General features: G+C 35.1%; 2 protein-coding genes across 3 annotated transcripts in view; one reads left to right on the top strand and one right to left on the bottom strand.

The window, feature by feature from the left end:
- LOC142338137 (uncharacterized) overlaps nt 1–22,306 on the bottom strand; it is a 244,331-nt gene that overhangs the window by 100,910 nt on the left and 121,115 nt on the right. The window lies entirely within an intron of this gene.
- On the top strand, nt 1,034–14,398 carry LOC142337837 (actin-3-like). Of its 2 annotated transcripts, XM_075387381.1 has the most exons (3): nt 1,034–1,142; nt 10,855–11,987; nt 14,185–14,398. In XM_075387381.1, the coding sequence occupies exon 2, from the start codon at nt 10,896–10,898 to the stop codon at nt 11,979–11,981; it is 1,086 nt and encodes a 361-aa protein (XP_075243496.1). In that variant the 5' UTR covers nt 1,034–1,142; nt 10,855–10,895; the 3' UTR covers nt 11,982–11,987; nt 14,185–14,398. The 2 variants fall into 2 exon arrangements, with proteins under 2 accessions (XP_075243496.1, XP_075243495.1); XM_075387380.1 differs by lacking the exon at nt 1,034–1,142 and having other exon boundaries at nt 10,323–11,987.

The raw sequence follows: 22,306 nt of genomic DNA, 5'->3' as shown, positions 1-22,306 counted from the left end.
AGCAATGCCACTCAACCTAACAAGAGTAAGTCAAAATTGATGAATGGAAACGCGCGGCAGCATTTAAAGAACTTTAAATCTAATATTAATAAAATACTGAGCGTAGTTTCAAACTTGTAACAGTTTTAAGCCAGTAAAATGAACGTAGTTTCTATGCAATCATTTTTTCAAATTTCCGAATTTCTCAATTTTAGTTTTTTAAATTCAAATTTGAATAACCGGACCGATCTGATTCAGAGCTAAAAACTAATCGTTATATAATCTGAAAATTAAAAGAACGAGCGATTCCAAACAACTTGAATCATTGAAATAATTAATATTGAAAAAGAAAAAAAAATTGCCAAGAAATTATAATGTCATTAGAAAGCAAATAAAAAACTATGAGCGAAAAAACTGAAAAGACAATCAGGTAATGCATGCAGGAGTGTAGCATAATTTGATAGATTTGGTGATCCAAATGCGGATGAAATTTAATGAAAATGTAACTAGCCGGAGTGTGATCTCTGCTTTTCAGCACTGAATCAGCACAAATCAATTGTTCCCAGTCTTCAATCATTGAGAGTGAAGTGTTAATGAGACTTTGTTTCTGTGTAGCAGAATAGCATACTGAACAAACTCTGCGTAGAACGATTTTCAATGTGTCTTGGTCTGCGAAGCGTGAGTTATTAACATATCGGTCTCTGCAAAGAATGATTTATTAACGTATTGATCTCTGTGAAGAATAATTTTTTAACGTGTTAAAGTCTGGCTTTATGAAGAGTAGATAGCCAACTGTTTTATATTGAAACTTGCATTGCTGTGAAAACAGAGAGGTTTCTGTATCATGCGCCAATTTGAAAAAATCAAGTGCCCCTCATATCGACGTTAAAATCACGTTTCGCCAATTTATCTGCCTTTGGTGCAACGGTATTTATACGTATGGTTAAATTATCGATTCAATTTAATTCTGTTCAGGCCCACCAACACCAGGCAATAGTTCGGCCACAAGTGACGCGCGCTTCGAGAAAATACCCTCTTTTGGTCCCTGGATATCCGGATTTCAATACAAATATAAGCATTTCGTGACGAACAAACTCTCTCTCACTCCCTAGCCGTGGGAATGACACAACATTTCAGTGACACACCCTTTCAGTGACATATCAGTTCAGTGAAAAACCTTTTCAGCGACAAGTCATTTCCGTGACACACTATTTCATAATGACACACCTTTATAGAACTCAAACCTGCATATTCCAATTTATGGAAGTTAAACTTGCAATTTATGGATTTCATTCTGGTTTATGTTGAAGTTTACTGAACAGCATTTTTTGCTGAAATCAGGTTTCTACATGACGAGTTTTGCAAGCAGAGGTTATAAGTAGAGGCTATAAGTAGAAGTTATTTGCGGTAGTAAAATTGGCGTGAAATGACTCAACTGACTCAACCTACGCTTTATTGTTAAATAAGCGCACGTTTATAATTCAGTCTTCGCAGAGAAGCGCTCGTTCATAAATGAGTCTTCGCAGAGAAACGCAAGTTTAAAAATCAGTCTTTGCCGAGAAGCAAACTTTCATAAGTCAGTCTTAGCAGAGAAACGCACTTCCTTAAATCAGTCTTAGCAGAGAAACGCACTTCCTTAAATCAGTCTTCGCAGAGAAACGCCCGCTTTGCAGAGAAAGATACCTCAATAAATAAGTCTTTGCAGAGAAAGACTCGTTAATAAATCATTCTTCGCAGAGAAATACTCGTTAGTAAACCAGTCTTGGCAGAGAAGGACTTGTTTGTTGTTGTTGTTGTTGTTGTTGTGACTTTTCTAAATCAAGCCGAGGGGATTGCTCCCATAAGTTTTGGTCTTGATTCAGCTATTTTCTGCAATCGGAGCAATCACAGAAAATGGTCCATGTGCACACTACTCTTTCGTTGAAGTTCAACATCAGACGGTCTCACATGAAAGACAGAATACGTCTTTTGAGTCCCAAAGGCTGGGAAAAGTCTATCTCTTCAGGCAGATTGTTGGCAACTTTGGCAGTTCGAAAGTAAAAGTTCTCTCTGAATTTCTCGGTTCTCAGTTTTGGAAGTTTGAATAATCTGCTTTTAACTCTACCATATTGGTTTTCATAGGTTTCTATCAATGGAAGTGCTTTTTCTTTGTCATGATACAGTTTAGACAAAAGAAGTAAATCATTGAGTTGCATAAACATAGGAAGCGGAAGCAATCTTAGGGATACCATGTCTTCAAAGTACGATGCATTCCTATAGCCCGTTATCCACTTCAACGCACGTTTTTGAAAGCATTCCATTAGTCTCATACTTCCACGCGATGGGTGCCAAGTGCTTGAAGCAAAAGTAATCAAGGGTAGAATTAGGGATTTGTAAGCACAAATTTTCACTCCCGTTTCCATATTCTTCGATAAATTTCTCTTCAGAAAACCAAAAGTTCGATTAGCTTTGGCAAGCCTAGACTCGAGGTGCTTTGCCGCTTTCAGGGTACCTGTAAGCTGCACTCCTTAGTCAGTCACCTTTGTGGATTGCTCTAATGTAGTGATATTCATCGTGAGGCTGAGGGACTGTCTCTTAAATGCTATATAACAACATTTTTCAGCAGCAAGTGACATTCTGTTCCTGGATACCCAAAGTGAGATTCTGTCAACTTCTTTTTGAACTTCTTGGTTACTTTTGTCAATAAACAATTACAGATAAGGGGTGCTGGATATCAAGGAAGTTGGCAAATCATTTATGAAGATGTAGAAGAGTAAGCGGAACACCACTTGATACTTGTAGAAGGTCCAACCTGACACAATCCCATCTCACGAACTGTTTACGGTTATATAAATAGTCCTTGAGAAGACTAAGTACACGCCCGCCCACTCCAATTCTCCTTACTTTGATCAACAATTCAGCATGCGGGACCTTATCGAATGCTTTTGAGAAGTCGGTGTATAAGGAATACACCGAATTTGGGTTTCCTTTCAACGCAACTTGAACGTCGTTCAAGAAACAGAGCATGTTCGATACAACGGATCGTTTTTTCACAAATCCATGTTGACTGGTTGTTAAATGATCCAAGAACTGCTTTTCGATCGGATCATACATACATCGTTCGAGTACTTTCGAAACTATAGATAGCAATGTCACTGGTCTGTAGTATTTGACACTTGATCTGCAGCCTTTTTTATGGATGGGCGACACAGCTCCAATTTTCCAACAGTTCGGGATTTTTCCTAATCTTTTGATGTTCCTAAAGATTGCGCTCAGAAATAGACTTAGCGGTTCAGCCAGTTGCTTCAAGAAACAGGCGGGAATGTTATCTGGACCTCAAGTTTTTGAGACATCAAGGTTTGTTAAGATTGCTCTTATTCTTTTTGAGCTGACATCAAAATTCATTAGGGTTGGGTCCGGACGGTTATCGGCTACCATGTCTTCGGTCTTCTCAAAAAATACAGACTGAAAATACCTATTTAGCAGGTCTACTTTCTTTTGAGTGGAATCGGCAGTCTCTTCATCTAGAGAAAGTATTTTGCGTAGAGTTACTGTTTTTCTAAGGCTCTTTAAGTGCTTGAAGATCACTGTCGTATCACGAGTGGTCACAAGCTTCTGTTGATACTGACACCTATCTTCTTCTACAAGTTCTAGTAACATAATTTCTAGTCTCAAAACTTTTTCCGATAGCACTAAGCTGTTTGGTTTCTTGCGTTGGGCTCGCCGAGCAGTGCTCAGCAACTTCATAGTATGAGAAGTCTCCCTAGAAAACCAGGGAGGCACAAGCTGTCTATGTTGAGTACGTCTGGGACAATGTTTCTCTATTAGGGATTTAATGTAATCATAAAACTCTTCAACCATTCGATCGATGTTAGTGAAGCATGTAGCCTCGAAAGGGAACAAGGTCATTTCTCGCCGCATCGCATCGTAATCGGCGTTGCAAAAGCTGAAATAATTGCAGACAGGGGTTTTGCGTTCTTCTCTGTGTTCCTTAATCGATATTAATGTCGCTTCGTGATCTGAAATGTCAAACAGTTGTCTGAAGACAAGATCAATCTTGGCAGTCGTGTTTTCCACTTTCCGTTCAAACACACGATCTAGTGTGTTCTTTCCACAAGTACTAAAGTCCACTATTTGGTAAAAGTTATGTCTTTCAAACATTTCAATCACCGATTGCTCGTACTCATCTGCACTGTGATTTAGGCTCCAGTTGACCTTTGGTAGGTTGAAGTCTCCGCAAATCAAACATGCGTATTGCTTGAATTCTTCAATGACTCCGAGTACCTGTTCAAAGTCAGCTAAAGTGTATCTGTAAGCGCTACCTAGTGGAGGATTGTAGATAACACATACAAGATATTTCTTCAGTTGTATGTCAACGATAGTGAGAATGCATCCATCCGGGAGATCGTCACTGATTTGTTTTGCACTGATGATGCTCTGGATAGCTACCAAAACACCTCCGTGTTTGTTGACAGCTCTTTCACATCTGAGTAAGATATACCCAGGAAGCATAAGTTCTGAGTCTTCTATGTCTTCATTCCACCAAGTTTTCGTAACCATGACAATGGGGTACAGGTCATCACATTATTTGCAAACTTAGTTCGTCTATCAAAATTCAAAAGACTACGAGCATTTACTAACATCAGATTCAAATTTTCTAGTCAATCGGATGGTTTTTCCAAATCGACTTTCGTACCGTTGTGAAGCAGTTCAAAGTTTCTAATTTTGAGTTCGGTTGCAGGTGTTCCGTTCTCTATCATCTCACGTCTCTTCTTAAGACACATATTCTCTTTTTCGGATTCTGCCTTAGTTAGTGATGGAAGTACATAAAAACCGCGGTCAGAAAGTAGTTTCCATTTTTCTCTAGCTTTAGCTAAAATCCTCCGTGTGTCCCAACAGTTGGGTACAGTTACTAGCACGCTTCTTGGCTTCGAGCGTTCTTTATCAAATCTTCCAAGTCTTCTCACGTTTTCAACCGTCGTGTTGACTTCAATTGCATCAAATATATCTTTTGTGTTCTCATTTAGTGAAATCAAGTTCTCATCTTTTGTCTTTTCCAGGTCTTCTGGAATTCCTTGAATTCTGAAGGTTTTCAAGATATTGTGATGTACTTCCTTCTGTTCGTCAGACGTTTTTTGCACATTCACAACTTTCATAACTATCTTCTCTTCAAGGATTCTCTCCATGGATTTCTCAGTCTTCGCATCGCTGCCTGCAAGAGCAGCTTCGATTTTCTCAGAAACAGTTCGAAACATTACTCATTAGACTTGAGAGCACCTTTATGGCGTCCTCTTCTAATCCAGCACATACCATGTGCATCTTCAATCCACAAGAGATACAGTTGTATACAGCTCCTATTTTGATTTGACTTTTACATGTTTTGCATTTCCCTTCGGAGTTGCGAGACATTTTGCCCCACAATACTTCAGCCTATAAACTCAGCACGTGATATTAAGGCCCAGGTACTTAAACCGGTCCGAAGTAGCACAAGATGAGTTTTCAAGCTATATCAAATGACAAACAGAGAACCAAGAGTTATTTGCTCTTAGTGATTTTTTGGTCGGGAAGTGATTTTTCCCGACGAGCTTTTGATAGTCTTTTCTTTTTCTGGGCAAAGCGATTCAATTCACCCTTGACTCTCTTCACAGCTGCTAACGTTCGAAGTTCGTACAGAGGTTTCTGATGCAACTGAAGATACTCTGTCAGGATTTCAGGAACGTTAGATTTTTGCTTCGGCAGAATTTCACGAACAATATCTGCTACTTGGAAACCTTGGGTTCTCAAGGTTTTGATATGATCCCAAGTATCTGGAGCACCTTCACGGGTGCAATGGACGACCCCTTGTATCTGATTGCTAAACGACAGTAAGATCTTTGTCAATCTTCCTGGCGACAATTGAGTGAACTTGTTACTTCTATTTTGAGTCAGCGAATTATTGAGCGTATCGTGCCAGATAATAATGTCCGTACGACGTCGCAGATATCTCCGGAGTATGAACTGAACAGTTTTCCGTTGTTGTTCTTTTTCTGATTGAAGCACAAACCGGGTATGGCGAGGATGTAACGATTTAGTCTTTTTCGGATAAACCAGGGCAAAGATCGGATCGCATGCGACAATGAACTTGCACCAAGGATAAACATTTAGGGGATAACCACGGCTATCCCAGAACAGTCTATCTATTTAACTAGGTAGTTAAACAGCAGCAAAAAGTTCTGAAATAAAGTATGATTATGGTAAAAATTGCCATGATGAGAATCCTTGGAACAGTAAATTACATAATAAAACTTTAATGACTTATGACTGAGTTATCTTTTTTGGAACTCTGGTTAGTGGTTGCTAGGTTTGAAACAAAAAGTTCACTGAGTTCGTGAAAAAATCTTTTGAACGAATATCATTATTATGATAGAAAAAATCGCTAACAGTGAGTGTTAACAAAGTTTTCTGTATTTTGTTCAATAGTAGGAGAATTTGCAAAAATAATTAATGAAAACCGCAAAAACTTCAATTAATCCAATGGCAACCACAAAACATGAAATATATTTGTTTTAAAACCCTAGTCGAAAACATTTAATTTTCTAACTTTTTTTTCAAATTCTTGGAGTCTAAAAACAAATTTCAAAAGCAACAGAACTTCAACAGCGTGTCTTTAAAAAAAATTTAGTAGTGTATTTAGTAGTAGGAAGACAGCAGTGTATTTTTTCTAATTTTTTGGTTTTAAAATTGAAAAAAAAAGAATATACTGTTCCATAGCAAACAATAAGAGAGCTTTCAAACCAATATTTCTCTCAACGTATTACTTCTGAGAATTACCGTATCACAGTTTATGAGAATTATATTGGTAAAAGGAAGTTGACCTAAAAGAAAAAACATCCATTATGTAAAAAAAAATTGGTCCAAACTTTTTAATAACAAGTGTGATGTATACCTATGTTTTCGAGTTTTAATTTAATTTAAAATCATTATGGAAAAATTAGTACAAAATTGTAACAAAAACTTTGTTTGTAATCATTTTTTGATTGGAGTTTAGTTTCATAGCAAGTAGAGCATCAATTTTGAAGAAATGCGAAATGAAAATAAAACAAAAAATTAAAAAGAGATAATATTTTATGAAATAAAAATTATGAAACGCGAAATGACGCATATAATTGACAGCAAGATCTATTAATAGAATTTTTTTCATTGCAATTAAAAGTTTAGCTATTGAGGTTTGTAAGAGTTCCTCATTTTTTGTCTAGCTGTTTTTCTATTAACCAATTGGTACAAAACAGTAACAATTAAAGCTAAACATACTCAACTTTAGGTTTTCTCTTTTAGAAAACCAGATTTTATACCTAACCCATATTTCGAAAAACTAAACTCTTAAAACACAAGCAACTATATCGCGGAATATTTCTGTCCAAATTGAACGATAATTCGTCAATAACAATCAATGAGAGCTAATTTCGAGCAGATTGCCATTTGTCTCACAGTATCTTGTAAGATAACCAGTTTTGCTAGAATCTTGAAAAATTTTGTCAGACAGTTATCTAATCTCGACTAGGAAGGGATTAGTCATTTTATTATTTATTTCTGTTTTCAGAAGATACCAGAAATTTGATCGTCAAAACTGAAAACAGTTGTTGTCATTAACATCTTGGTGAATTTTATGTCTAAATTTGAAAATTTATGGCTGCTTTAAGTGGTTGGATTTTGTCCTTGATGATTTCCTAAGAAAAATGAAAGATTTTTTGGCCTCGATTAGCTTAACACAGATTTAAATTGACCCTAATTTCATGTTTTTTCGAAACATGTAAATTACTCAAAATATAACCCTAGGGTTAGAAATCTAAAAGCATTGAATTGTTAAATAATTTAATCAGCATTGTTATTAAAATAATAATCTTCAAATTGTGGCGGTTCGTTCTCATAGGTAAAAATAGGATTTGAAGGCTCCTATTTGTCTATAAAGGGGTATTTTCTTGTGTTGATTGAGCAAAAACTCGGTTACAGCATTTTTAGAGAGAGTTTTACTGTTAAAAGTTCTGAATGAAGAGGGCAACTTGTTCCTTTTTTGAACGCTTTTCAAGATTAAAGATTTGTTAATCCAACTCGTTTTCGTTTTTTATAATAGTTTGATTTGTTCTCTTTTTCTGTCCAGCGTTATGGCGACTAGCAAAAATTTTAAAATTTTGCGGATTTATCCCAATATCTTATATCTGTTTGTAGCTTCATTGAGCTAACTTTGAGATAAACAATTCAGCTGGCAGGATACTATCCTAATGAGAAGATCAATGGAGTGGCCAAACCTTTGTCGAAAATAACAAACTTTTATTCCCCAGTTAATTTGCCTGTTTATGCGGTTTATGTTTTTTGCTGTAAGAGTTTGAAAGAATACTCCTCTGAAAGAAAGATGTGAGAGTACAACTGACTTGAAAACATCAATTCCTACTTTCAAAGGAATTTGATTTCTTACAAGATATAAAGAACGAATTGCATTAGCCATTTTGCTTAAAACTAAGTTCAGGTGACTTTCAAAGGTTAGGTTTGAATCAATTTGTTTTCCCAGATAACGACATGCATGAGCTGGTTTGATAATTTCGCCTTTAAAAGAAAACTCTTGATCCGAATTAGTATGATTTGTAAAGATTTATCGTCAAATCACGAGTACTCTACACCTTTAGTTAATGATACAGTAATTGTTACTGCTTATTCATTCGAGAAAGTAAGTTTATAACTAAATTGCAATGCTCTCCATTCAGATTGTTAGCTGTTTACAATCGAAGCTGTTTGTAAACACATTGACGTTATTTAAAGAAAGTTAACGTCATTCAAACTAAACATCAGTTTTTCTTGAAATTCGTTACTCATTGCTGGCCATTGTCTAGCTGTTTTTCTATTAACCAATTGGTACAAAACAGTAACAATTAAAGCTAAACATACTCAACTTTAGGTTTTCTCTTTTAGAAAACCAGATTTTATACCTAACCCATATTTCGAAAAACTAAACTCTTAAAACACAAGCAACTATATCGCGGAATATTTCTGTCCAAATTGAACGATAATTCGTCAATAACAATCAATGAGAGCTAATTTCGAGCAGATTGCCATTTGTCTCACAGTATCTTGTAAGATAACCAGTTTTGCTAGAATCTTGAAAAATTTTGTCAGACAGTTATCTAATCTCGACTAGGAAGGGATTAGTCATTTTATTATTTATTTCTGTTTTCAGAAGATACCAGAAATTTGATCGTCAAAACTGAAAACAGTTGTTGTCATTAACATCTTGGTGAATTTTATGTCTAAATTTGAAAATTTATGGCTGCTTTAAGTGGTTGGATTTTGTCCTTGATGATTTCCTAAGAAAAATGAAAGATTTTTTGGCCTCGATTAGCTTAACACAGATTTAAATTGACCCTAATTTCATGTTTTTTCGAAACATGTAAATTACTCAAAATATAACCCTAGGGTTAGAAATCTAAAAGCATTGAATTGTTAAATAATTTAATCAGCATTGTTATTAAAATAATAATCTTCAAATTGTGGCGGTTCGTTCTCATAGGTAAAAATAGGATTTGAAGGCTCCTATTTGTCTATAAAGGGGTATTTTCTTGTGTTGATTGAGCAAAAACTCGGTTACAGCATTTTTAGAGAGAGTTTTACTGTTAAAAGTTCTGAATGAAGAGGGCAACTTGTTCCTTTTTTGAACGCTTTTCAAGATTAAAGATTTGTTAATCCAACTCGTTTTCGTTTTTTATAATAGTTTGATTTGTTCTCTTTTTCTGTCCAGCGTTATGGCGACTAGCAAAAATTTTAAAATTTTGCGGATGTATCCCAATATCTTATATCTGTTTGTAGCTTCATTAAGCTAACTTTGAGATAAACAATTCAGCTGGCAGGATACTATCCTAATGAGAAGATCAATGGAGTGGCCAAACCTTTGTCGAAAATAACAAACTTTTATTCCCCAGTTAATTTGCCTGTTTATGCGGTTTATGTTTTTTGCTGTAAGAGTTTGAAAGAATACTCCTCTGAAAGAAAGATGTGAGAGTACAACTGACTTGAAAACATCAATTCCTACTTTCAAAGGAATTTGATTTCTTACTAGATATAAAGAACGAATTGCATTAGCCATTTTGCTTAAAACTAAGTTCAGGTGACTTTCAAAGGTTAGGTTTGAATCAATTTGTTTTCCCAGATAACGACATGCATGAGCTGGTTTGATAATTTCGCCTTTAAAAGAAAACTCTTGATCCGAATTAGTATGATTTGTAAAGATTTATCGTCAAATCACGAGTACTCTACACCTTTAGTTAATGATACAGTAATTGTTACTGCTTATTCATTCGAGAAAGTAAGTTTATAACTAAATTGCAATGCTCTCCATTCAGATTGTTAGCTGTTTACAATCGAAGCTGTTTGTAAACACATTGACGTTATTTAAAGAAAGTTAACGTCATTCAAACTAAACATCAGTTTTTCTTGAAATTCGTTACTCATTGCTGGCCATTTTGCTGATTTGTAAGTAATCACCAGACAAATCAGGGCAAATTTCACAGAAATGACGAAATTGGTCTGCGAACAAAATATGCAGATTATAACAAATATGCCCGAATATGGCTAAGATCAAAATTTTTTCCTTTGTTCCAAACTTTCAGTTTACATTTGAATAATCTTGCTTTTTCAATTGTTTACCTGGAAAACTCATTAATTAAAAACTCTGATTCAGTAATCTCACTTCAAAAATTTAGTTTTATTTCCAAATTTCCAGTACAAACTTAAAGTTTGTCGTTTCTTAAACTCTGCTTGAAGTTCTCCCTCGTGAAACGAAGTCTTTCACTTCGACTTGAAAACATTCCGAGAGAATCTTTAAATCAATCAAACTTAAGTCTCATAATAAATCAGAAATGGCTTTCGAAGATTCGCAAGTTCAAGCTCTGGTAATTGACAACGCATCCGGCATGGTCAAAGCGGGTTTCGCGGGCGAGGAAGCCCCCAGAGCTGTCTTCCCCTCAATTGTGGGCCGACCCATATACAACATGATCACGCCTGGCATGGGTTTCAAAGAGGCATACATCGGTGAAGAAGCCCAACAACGGCGGGAAATTTTAACCCTGAAATACCCGATTGAACATGGAATCGTGACCAACTGGGATGACATGGAAAAGATCTGGGACCACGCTTTCTACAACGAACTGCGGGTAGCTCCTGAAGAGCATCCGGTTTTGTTGACCGAGGCTCCGTTGAACCCGAAAAGCAACCGGGAAAAGATGACCCAGATCATGTTTGAGACGTTTAACGTGCCAGCGATTTATGTCGCGGTCCAGGCGGTTCTGTCTCTTTATGCTTCTGGAAGGACAACGGGTTGTGCTCTGGACATAGGTGACGGGGTGTCCCATACAGTTCCGATCTACGAAGGGTACTCGCTGCCGCATGCGATCCAGCGTATGGACCTCGGTGGTCGGGACCTAACAGATTATCTGGCTCGAATCATGATGGATGGCGGGTACAGTTTTGCCACTGGAGCCGAACGGGAGATTGTCCGCGACATCAAAGAACGAATTTGCTACGTTGCGATTGATTTTGACGCAGAATTGAATCATGCTAAGATGTCTAACAAGCACGAGAAAGAATATGAGCTACCGGATGGTAATGTGGTAAGAATCGGCAACGAAAGGTTCCGGTGTCCGGAGGCGCTTTTCAGACCAGAGCTTTTGGGGCGGGAATTGGGTCAAGGAATCCATCAAATGACATACAAGGCCATCCAGAAATGTGATGTCGATATAAGACCGGATCTGTTCATGAATGTGGTTCTATCTGGAGGAACTACGATGTTTCCAGAACTTCAAGACCGACTTCATCTAGAACTTTTCTTTTTGAACTACGAGAGGGCGAGGGTGAAAGTCATTGCACCCGATGAAAGCAAGTACAGTGTGTGGGTTGGCGGGTCAATTTTGGGCTCGATATCTTCATTCGAGCAAATGTGGATTTCAAAGGAGGAATATGATGAAAGTGGATCTGAAATTGTCCACCGAAAATGTTTCTAAATATAGGTAACTCTGATTTTGTTTTCTTGTTTTACAATTGTTGTTATTTAGTTTAAAACTTTATTATGATATTTCTAAATTTTTTTGACAGCTATAGGTTTATAAGTTAAAATGTAATTTAAAAATCTCTCAAATATTAGGCTGGAAAATTATACAAAGACCTTTTGTTGAAGATTTAGTTCCTTTAAAATAGTCGGTAGATGTTTCGTGGTCTGGAAAATATGAAAAGAGCAATTGAAAAATGTGACTTTTTCATATGAATTTTTTGTTGTTCAAAAAATGCATTCAAAAAAGACAGTTTCGAATCTAATACGCTAGAAATTTCGTTTCTAAATTTCTGTTCGATGTCAGAAAAATATATTTGGTAAAACCGAGCTATTGGATGGTCTGATTATTTTTTGCTTTGATATTCATTGAAAAAATTCATGCGTTACCCGGATCGAGGATTGGTGGTGAATTTTCCTGAGAAATGTAATGAAATGTGATCAAAAGAAAAAACTTTTGTATTTATTAAATTTCTTATATATTTTTGGCGAAAGCGTTGAATCGCGGTGAATTATTTATTTTCACCCCACTCCGCGGCTGTGAACTTTCGTAAGAAATGCGCGCGAAATGCGGTGAAAAAAATAACTCTCACTGCCTCTTTCTTACATTTTTTGCGTTGAAGGCGGTGAATGGCGTTGAATTATTTATTTTCACCGCATTCAAAGGAATTCTTACAAAGAATAAACTTCCGTACACGAGATCGACCCTCTCAGCTTCTGCATGTCTACAACTTCTTATTCCAGTGCGCCATCTGTCACTTACTTCTTTGATATTTCTTTTGAATTTAAATCTGATTCAATAATCGTTGGAAAACAAATGCGGTAAATTTCGCGGTCATTTTTGTAAGAATTGCGGTAAAATGTGGTGAATTATTTTTTGTGACCGCATGCGCGGTATTCACCGCATTTGATACATTAATTTGCCGCAAAAGTTGATGGGGTGAATTTTAGTTAAAAATGCGGTAAATTTTGCAGTGAATCTTTTTTGAGAAATACGGTGAAATCATGTGAATTATTTTTTCCAACCGATTCGCAGCAATCACCACATTTCTTACAACAAAATAGCGCATTCACCGCATTGCTTACAAAAATTTAGCCAAAAAAATCGAACCAGGTATAAATTGAGCTAAATAATTGGTTCAAATTAGTATTCAACTGCACTTGAGGTCTAGAAGCTTGAACTAATCAAGAAGAAGCTGGAATTTGTACCCGCATCACTTTTCATTTTTAAAATGTTGATCATTGTGCCATTAAATTTATCAATTTTAAAAAATCTTTTGGTCATAAAAATGCTGCATAAAAATTGACCGCAGTTGTAGACAATCCAGTCCAGTTAACGGACACACATCGTTCAAACGGAATATCTTTGTTTTTAAATTTTTTAAAGAAAAAAAGTTGCTGATATCATTGGCAGGAGACCAAATTTTGAAAACTTATTTACCGTTCATCAAGCGAGTGCGCAGATATGCTCTTGGTATTATAATTGCAGATGCTACAAATATGCGAATGATATCGTTCCTGCTCAGAAGCAATGATATAAATAAATAAGTAAATACTTGAAAAATATACGGTCGTAGCTTTTTCAAGTTACACTATAGTACAAAAAAGCTATGCACACCAGGAGAAATTTTAAAAAGAATCACAAGCATCAAATATTATCACTATCTGAGTTCAAATCAGTTCTCAAGGAACATATAATTACTCTTGTAGTTTTTATGATCTAGTAGATGGTTTGTACGGTCTTCATGTAATTTTCAAACGACATCTGAGTCAAATTGCTGACACTTTTTCTTTCAGATTTTCCCAATGAACTGTTTTTTCGTAATAGTTTCTTCCGAATTGCCCAACATTTTTTAATTAGGTTCAAATCGTTACTATCTGATGCACATTCCAATACCTCTCGCTCCTTTTGGAATGATCTAAGTGGAAGAAGCGCTTAAATGTGAAAAATGTGTTGTACGTAGTTTTTGGTACCCCTAATTGAAAGAAAGAACTATTGTTGCATTTTCTATTTTTCTCTGAGCACTAGCTTTCTAAAACCTTTTCTTGTTGGTATCACCGCTAAGTGACCAAGGTTATTTGAGTTCATCTTTCCATGCGTGCTTATGAAACGGAGATTTTCATCGTTGAAAACAAGAGAAACATGTTAGAATGTTTAGGATATCATACAGAACAACTTTCTGTTATCGACTGATGTGTTTCTTACTACTGTCATACTGACTGACAAGCTTATTGAAAATTTATTTGATGACAACGACTATTTCCAATTGCGGAACAACATACAGACTGCTGACAAATGACTGAATTACGAACTTGAGATTTACGAGATTTTTCTATGATAATATCAAATGAAGTTGCCTACATTTGACTGTGTTTTAAATCAAAATGAAGGATATCTAACAATTTTTGCAAAAATTAATTCTGTTTCTTTTCTATCAAAGATGCAATTCTATGGGACTTAGTGTGTTTCTTATAGCAAGGCAAAAACGGAAAAAATAATTTGCCCTACGTCCAATCTAGTGATCAAAGACATTTTTTTAAGAATTAAATTTTATAATTGAAACAGGAAATGAAAAATTATATCATACAGGATTGTTTTTTTCTTGGCGAAGAACGCAAAACAATTACTACACATTTCCATAAATAAAATATCCGAAATTGTTGGGAAAAATTAAAAGTAGAATTGACCTTAAGCCACGAAACTGCGATATTGATTGGAAACGAATCGATAGAAACCCAGTGCGCAACTCCACACCAGAACGTCCAAGATCCCTGGAAAATAACGCGAGAACTTTCAAGATCTTGGAAACTCTCGCGTGGAACTTGTACATACAATGGAAACGCTCTAGCAGGAATTCACAATCTTGGAATTCTTGGCGTGGTTTTCCAAAATTTGCCGGAAACTATGATGAAAGCTAATTGATTGTAGAAACACGCTGTGGATAATCGTCTTAGGGCAAATTTGCGCGGAAAAGCAGAAAAATCAAGAACGTCAGTTTCCCAGGAAATAGTGTGGCTATTGGAAGTGTTGCCATGGAAAACTACGCAAAGGTCCTGGAAACCCTGATGATGGAAACAAATCTTGGTGAACCCAAGATCTCGCGTTGGTTTTGGCCTGGATGTTGTGGGTTCGAGCACTGGGAAAATTAATTATATATTGAGTCAATTCATGAGTCTTTTCTCAAATTTTTTAGACAAGATAAGAAAACAAAGATGCTGACGTAAAGTCCTAAAATACATATGAATAGCAGTGAATAAATGAAACTGATATCTTGGTTTTCTTCAATTCAAAACTTCTTATTCCAATTAAAATGCTTCTAACATTTTCGGTTGTCACCAGGAATGAAAACAAGATTCGTAAAATTTGCGATAAATAAACACATTTATAGCAAGTAAGACTCGTGAAACAGCTCCAGTTCGACTCACAGAAATCATTTATTTGACCTAAGATTTATCGTAAAAACATTGGTGGGCCAAACAAACAATAAGTTGTCAAGATATTTAAATCGTAATGTAAGATAATTTTACATTGCCCTTAGAGTCAAACAAGAAGGCTCTGTATCTGTAATGTGCACAAAATGTTCCGACACCGCGCATCCATATTTCTGACAAAACTCTATTGAATGAGAAAGAAAACATCCAAAAAAGACATTGTCGGAAAATAATTGGTTAATGATTGATAAAAATGTTTAAACTGCCAACCACTAAACAAATGAATTAATGTCGTATTAGAGAAGCTCTGATGCTTGCCATTGATAAAATTACGCGACAAAAAAATTACGGTAAAACGACACATAACATGTCACTCTTCGATAAGATATCACTAAAAGTTAAGTCATTTCCTGTTTTTTCAATAGCCAACCAAGAAACAAAAGAGCAAAAAGGGGCAACCCGATAACAATCATTAGCTTTCATCTAAAAATTCTAGATTTATTCGTATGCAACTCCGTCGGATCAATTTGATAGAGTCATTAGTGCGCAATGATATAAATTTGACAACTAAGAGAACCAATAACAGCTACAATTGATGCGGTTAAGAGACGAGACAAACAACGGAATCATTTATTGAAAACAAACGTTAAAAACGAAGGAAGTGAAAACCTTTTTTTTTTAAAAAAAAACACTTTTAATAACAGAGACAAAATGTCATCAAGAAAACCAAGCAAAAATCTTAACACAATCAAATAAAAAATTAAATAGCTTTATATATAAACAATTGAACATTTCCAAAGAATTTACAGACTGATCATTATTGAGAGAAATTAACGAGACAACAAAAAAAGCAAAATTAGAAAATACGTTCTATTTCTTTAAAACTAATATGTTAAATGTCTAATGAACCCTTAGCAACAAAAAGAACTATGAAATAGCTTCTTTTAAGCCAATGGAGCCAATGAGACCTGTCATCGTCCAGAAAATGTCATACGACAACAAAAAAACACAAACATACATAATCAAAAATCAATAAGTCAGGTAATCTTTTTCGAGAAAATGGTGTCGAATTCCTTAATTTCCATCTGGTATTATTCCATAGTCTATTATATATTTTGAACATTTTCATCTTCAATGGGAATTGTCAATAATGTTGTAATATTACATGAAAATAGAAAAAGAAATCAAAAGTTTTCAAATGTTAAGAAACCTTAATTTTTTTTAAAAAAACCGAATTATCAGAGCCGCAAAGTAGTCAATTATAAAATCAACTGTTATAAAGGTCTTTTCTGTCTTGAAAGAAGATGCAATCAGGGATAAATGAGACTATACTACAAGCTGACAGAAAAAAAAAGCAAAGTTCAAAAGCTGAATTTTTGACCAAGCAACACCGATTGTCACGGACTCGAATTGAAAACCTGACAAATTAAGCTGCAACTTTTCAAAAAGCCGTTTTTACCTCTCAATAGTGGATTGTAAGTCTTAACATTAGCAAATAGCAACGAATACAGTCGTAACTAACAATTGGACAAACAATTTAACGAAAATAATTGTTGAAGTAATTCATAATATCATATGAATTTTTTTGTTTGATTGGATCACTTTGAAACTCAATGCGTCCTCATTTTGGAGAAGTTATTCAACAAAAACACAGCAAAAAAGCAACCACAAACAAAGATTATTACAAAAAATTTAAAAAAAACTTTATGAAAATATTATTTATGTCAAATTCGTGAAATCATCAGCTGCAGCGTAAAAACATCAAAACCATTAAAATTGATGAACGCAAAAGTTGAGTGGTTCACGAAAATAAAAAAACTAAGTAACAAGATAAAAAAGGATGAACAAAAAGATGCAGAGTTCAAAAAGTCGATAAATTTTTTATCAAGAAAATTTTATCAAGAAAATAAATTGGAGGTCAATTATAACATTAGCTGTCAATTGAAATCGTTAAATACGTCAAAATGTTTAAATGTGCAGCCAGCCATGGAGACAGTTTTTAGTCAGACTTTGCGATACAACGTCAGAAAGAGCGACAAAACAGAGAAAAAGAAAAAAAACTCTTATTTTTTACAAGTAAGAGAAATGGTTCTAAGCCGCCATTAACCTAAGCTAATTCCTGGAGAACCATATGTTTGTTAAAGAGCGTTTTTTTCCTGTCAAAAGGAATTGTTGCCAAGGCGATAATCTGCAAAGTTAACAAAAATGACTTCAAAGATGTTTTAAATTCAAAATATTCAAAACTATTTATGCACGATCGTGATATCGAAGCCATGAAAAACTTAATTAATTAATAAACAAAATACTAAAAATTTTCTTCTCTAGAACAAACATGCAACCTGAGTTTATTTAGGCACAGTGACAAGTTGGCCATAATTTGCACTAAAAAAGAAAATAACAATCGCGAACAACTCAAACTCTTACTGCTTTTCTACAATACTATGGCAAATAGATCTTCAATTATGTCATTCCCGAACTCTGTTTTCAATGGAAACATTTTTTGGGGAAAACTTTTGAGTCATCGTACTAGCTCAAAAATAAGATAAAACACTGAAAACTGGCCTCATTGATTAGCTGGATCCACTTTTTTAAAGGGGAACCAGTTAATCAGTAGTGGCAACTCGTTCAAGCTTCTCAGTACCAGAAAAGTGGTAAATTATCATTTTCCAATTTTTCAACATTAGCTAAAAGAGGATACCAAGGATCAGTTTGAAGAAGCACAGACGCTTAGAAAAGAAATAAATTGGAGGTTGATAGTAACCCACTTATTCCCCCAGTTTTGCTTTTTCCGGATATTTTGCTCACAAATCGTTCTCTTTGGTGTCAAAAATAGCTGAACATTCACCCGGAGGTTGGTGGCAGAGCAAACCAACGCTGAATCAGTCTAAAGGCATTCTGTTTTTTAGGATGGCCAGTACTTTGTTCATGTCCCCATTTACAAAGGCCAGTCTTCATTTTTGAGTAAAACTTTTTGCTCGAAAAATAAAATGTTCAGCTTAAAACCCGTCAACACGGTTTGCTTTATATGCGATTAGAACTTTTGCTTGGGCAACTGTAACATTTAGTTTGCGTAACAAGTCGTAACCACTAAGCTAAAAGGGTTTTGTTATAATTGCCTAAGAAAAAGCTTAAATAAAAGGAATATGTATACTACTATAGTAATTACCAGTTATTAGGCACGAAATTAGGAAATTATTCTGCTCAGAATTAATTTCGGGGTATGTAAATTTTCACACTATACAGGATAGATTAAGCCTGGGTGAACTCGATGACCTCAATAAGATCAAAATAATGAAAAACTGCACATAAAGAAACATAAAACATTCTGAAGATGCAATGTATCAGAACTGAATTGAGTTTTTTTGTGTGCTGGTTTTTGATGAAATGCTGTGAGACTCAAGTTCGGGCTATTTCTTACAAAGACTTGTCTTTGCAGGCACGCTAAGAAAATCTTTCTCTTAAAAAGTAATTAGTTTTCTGTCCCCGTTATAGCATATATGTTTTGTCAGTTTGTTTTACATTTTGATGCATATTATGGCATGTTAACAGTAGAACTTATAAATAGAAAGGTACTCTAATCCAGTGTTAGAAAAATTAAATATGAAAAGCCAGTTTAATATAATTTCGTTGACATTTACCGCATCGACATTTGTAACAAATTAATGATTGAGATTGCGGTAAATGCGGCGAATGCGATAACAATAAAATTAATTCACCACATTTTACCGCAATTCTTACAAAAATCACCACAAGAAAACCGCACTTGTTTTCCAACGATTGATGAGTCTGATTTAATTTCAATAGAAATATCAAAGAAGTAAGTGACAGGTGGCGCACTGGAAAAAGAAGTTTTAGACATGCATGAGGTGAGAGGGTCGATCCGGTGTACGGAAGTTTCTTCTTTGTAAGAATTCCGTTGAATTAGGTGAAAATAAATAATTCAACGCCATTCACCGCATTCCCCGCAAAAGATGTAAGAAAAACGCAGTGAGAATTAACTTTTTCACCTTAATTTCACGCGCATTTCTTACGACAATTCACAGCCGAACCTCGACGCTGGTAATTAAGTGAGCGCATTTTGAGTAATATTGCCCACAATCAATGACTTAAGTTTTAGTTGTTGCCGGTTTTTGGTGCTTTTGATTCAAATTTTTACTGGTTTAAGGATAAGACAGCTAGCTATGTAATTAATTTATTTTAAGTGCAGGTTCTTCAAAAGCCACCTTTGTGAACTATACTAAACTGAAATTAGCAAACTTGTTAGAACAATGATTCGGCGATGGTATGCGTTCATAACTGTTGTGATTAACTTCACAACAAGAATGCAAATGGTTTTTTCTTGTAGCCATCAAGTGATAAACTCATTAGCAGATATTACGATTAATGCAATAATTTGCTCAATTTCTACTCGTCAAACTTTTTTAGTGCTTACTTTAAATGACCAAAAACTGTTGACTAAACTTTGTAATTTTAACTACGTATTACTGCAACGTTTGGGTGAAAAATATCTTCACTCACTTCAGGTAAAATTATTAAAGATTGGAAGCTAGTTTATGATTTTTGATTAGCAAAAGTTGAACTTTTTTCGAGCTTTGTAACAACCTCCGCCACCTTTCTATTGAAAATTTTATATGCAGCTGATAATGGAGTACTTAGTTCAATAAAATCATGCATGAAAAATTGAGAGATCTCAATGATGATATTGTCGATTGTCTCTGCACTGCTTAGAACATCTTTTTGAAGAGCGAAATTTCAAACTGGTGCGGGAAATTACATTGAAGTAGTAAGCATTCTAGAAACCCAAGAGAATTTTCACTCTAAAAATATATAGATTAATTTCACTGCACCGTTTAAAGTTAAGCAAAAAACTTGCAAACTAACTGCATATTGGAAAGCAAAATTATTAGGCTGGTTGTTGATTAAATATTCAATTATTGGCGGCAACTGAGTTCGTTTTTTTTATGAGGAGCATGCAATATATTAGTATCTCAAACAAAAAATAAGATTTTTTAGCTTGATGGCGTGAACACTGTTGTGCGCTAGAAGGAATTGACCTCAAGTTATTTATCAGAAAAAGCTCGCACTAAGGGGCGCTTGATGCAACTAAGAAAAAGATTCCGTACATCAAGAAAACTTTCTGATTTTGTTGATAATCGTGCCAAATGATGTGAATTTGATGACAGTTTAATCGAAGTGCGGTGAAATGGATTTGATGACAGTTTAATCGAAGTGCGGTGAAATGGATTGGTTACGATTGTGTTCCGACTGACAAAAGTCTTCCTTTTGACAAAAGTCCGGTAAGATTTTCAGTCAAGAAAGATAAAGTAACAAGATAAAAAAGGATAAACAAAAAGATGCAGAGTTCAAAAAGTCGATAAATTTTTTATCAAGAAAATTTTATCAAGAAAATATTTGGAGGTCAACTATACCATTAGCTGTCAATTGAAATCGTTAAATACGTCAAAATATTTAAATGTGCAGCAAGCCATGGAGACAATTTTTAGTCAGACTTTGGGATACAACGTCAGAAAGAGCGACAAATACAGGCAAAAAGAATAAAAACTCTTATTTTTTACAAGTAAGAGAAATGGCTCTAAGCCGCCATTAACCTAAGCTAATTCCTGGAGAACCACATATTTGTTCAAGAGCGTTTTTTTCCTGTCAAAGGGAATTGTTGCCAAAGCGATAATCTGCAAACGTAACAAAAATGACTTCAAAGATGTTTTAACTTCAAAATATTCAAAACTATTTATGAACGATCATGATATCGAAGCCATGAAAAACTTAATTAATTAATAAACAAAAAACTAAAAATTTTCTTCTCTAGAAAAACGAGCAAACTGAGTTTATTTAGGCACAGTGACCAGTTGGCCATAATTTGCACTAAAAAAGAAAATAACAATCGCGAGCCACTCAAACTCTTACTGCTTTTCTACAATATCATGGCAAATAGATCTTCAATTATGTCATTCCCGAACTCTGTTTTCAATGTCATTAGCTAAAAGAGGATACCAAGCATCAGTTTAGAGAAGCACAGACGCTTAGAAAAGAAATAAATTGGAGGTTGATAGTAACTCATTTATTCCCCCAGTTTTGCTTTTTCCGGATATTTCGCTCACAAGTCGTTCTCTTTGGTGTCAAAAATAGCTGAACATTCACCCGGAGGTTGGTGGCAGAGCAAACCAACGCTGAATCAGTCTAAAGGCATTTTTTTAGGACGGCCAGTACTCTGTTCATGTACCAACTTACACAGGCCAGTCCTCATTTTTGATTAAAACTTACTGCTCGAAAAATAATATGTTCAGCTTAAAACCCGTCAACACGGTTTGCTTTATATGCGATTAGAAATTCCGCTTGGTCACTTGTAACAATTAGTTTGCGTAACAAGTCGTAATCACTAAGCTAAAAGGGTTTTGTTGTAATTGCCTGCAAAATAGCTTAAATAAAAGGAATGTGTATACTACTATAGTAATTACCAGTTATTAGGCAGGAAATTAGGAAATTATTCTGCTCAGATTTGATTTCGGGGTATGAGAAGTTTTCAGACTATACAGGATAGATTTAGCCTGGGTGAACTCTATGACCTCAATATGATCATAATGTTGAAGAAATGCACATAAGAAAACTTAAAATATTCTGAAGATGCAATGTTTCAGAGCTGAATTGAGTTTTTTGTGTGCTGGTTCTGTGATGAAATGCTTTGGGACTCAAGTTTGGGCTATTTCTTAGACAGACTCGTCTTTGCAGGCACGTTAAGAAAATCTTTCTCTTAAAAAGTAATTTAGTTTTCTGTCTCCGTTAAAGCATATATGTTTTGTTAGTTTGTTTTACATTTTGATGCATATTACG

The sequence above is a fragment of the Convolutriloba macropyga genome, chromosome 4, assembly GCF_964194025.1.
Source record: "Convolutriloba macropyga chromosome 4, txConMacr16.3, whole genome shotgun sequence".
Classification (NCBI taxonomy): Eukaryota; Metazoa; Xenacoelomorpha; order Acoela; family Convolutidae; genus Convolutriloba; species Convolutriloba macropyga.
The sequence above is the reverse complement of the archived record's forward strand: the minus strand, read 5'-3'. Positions and strand labels throughout refer to the sequence as shown.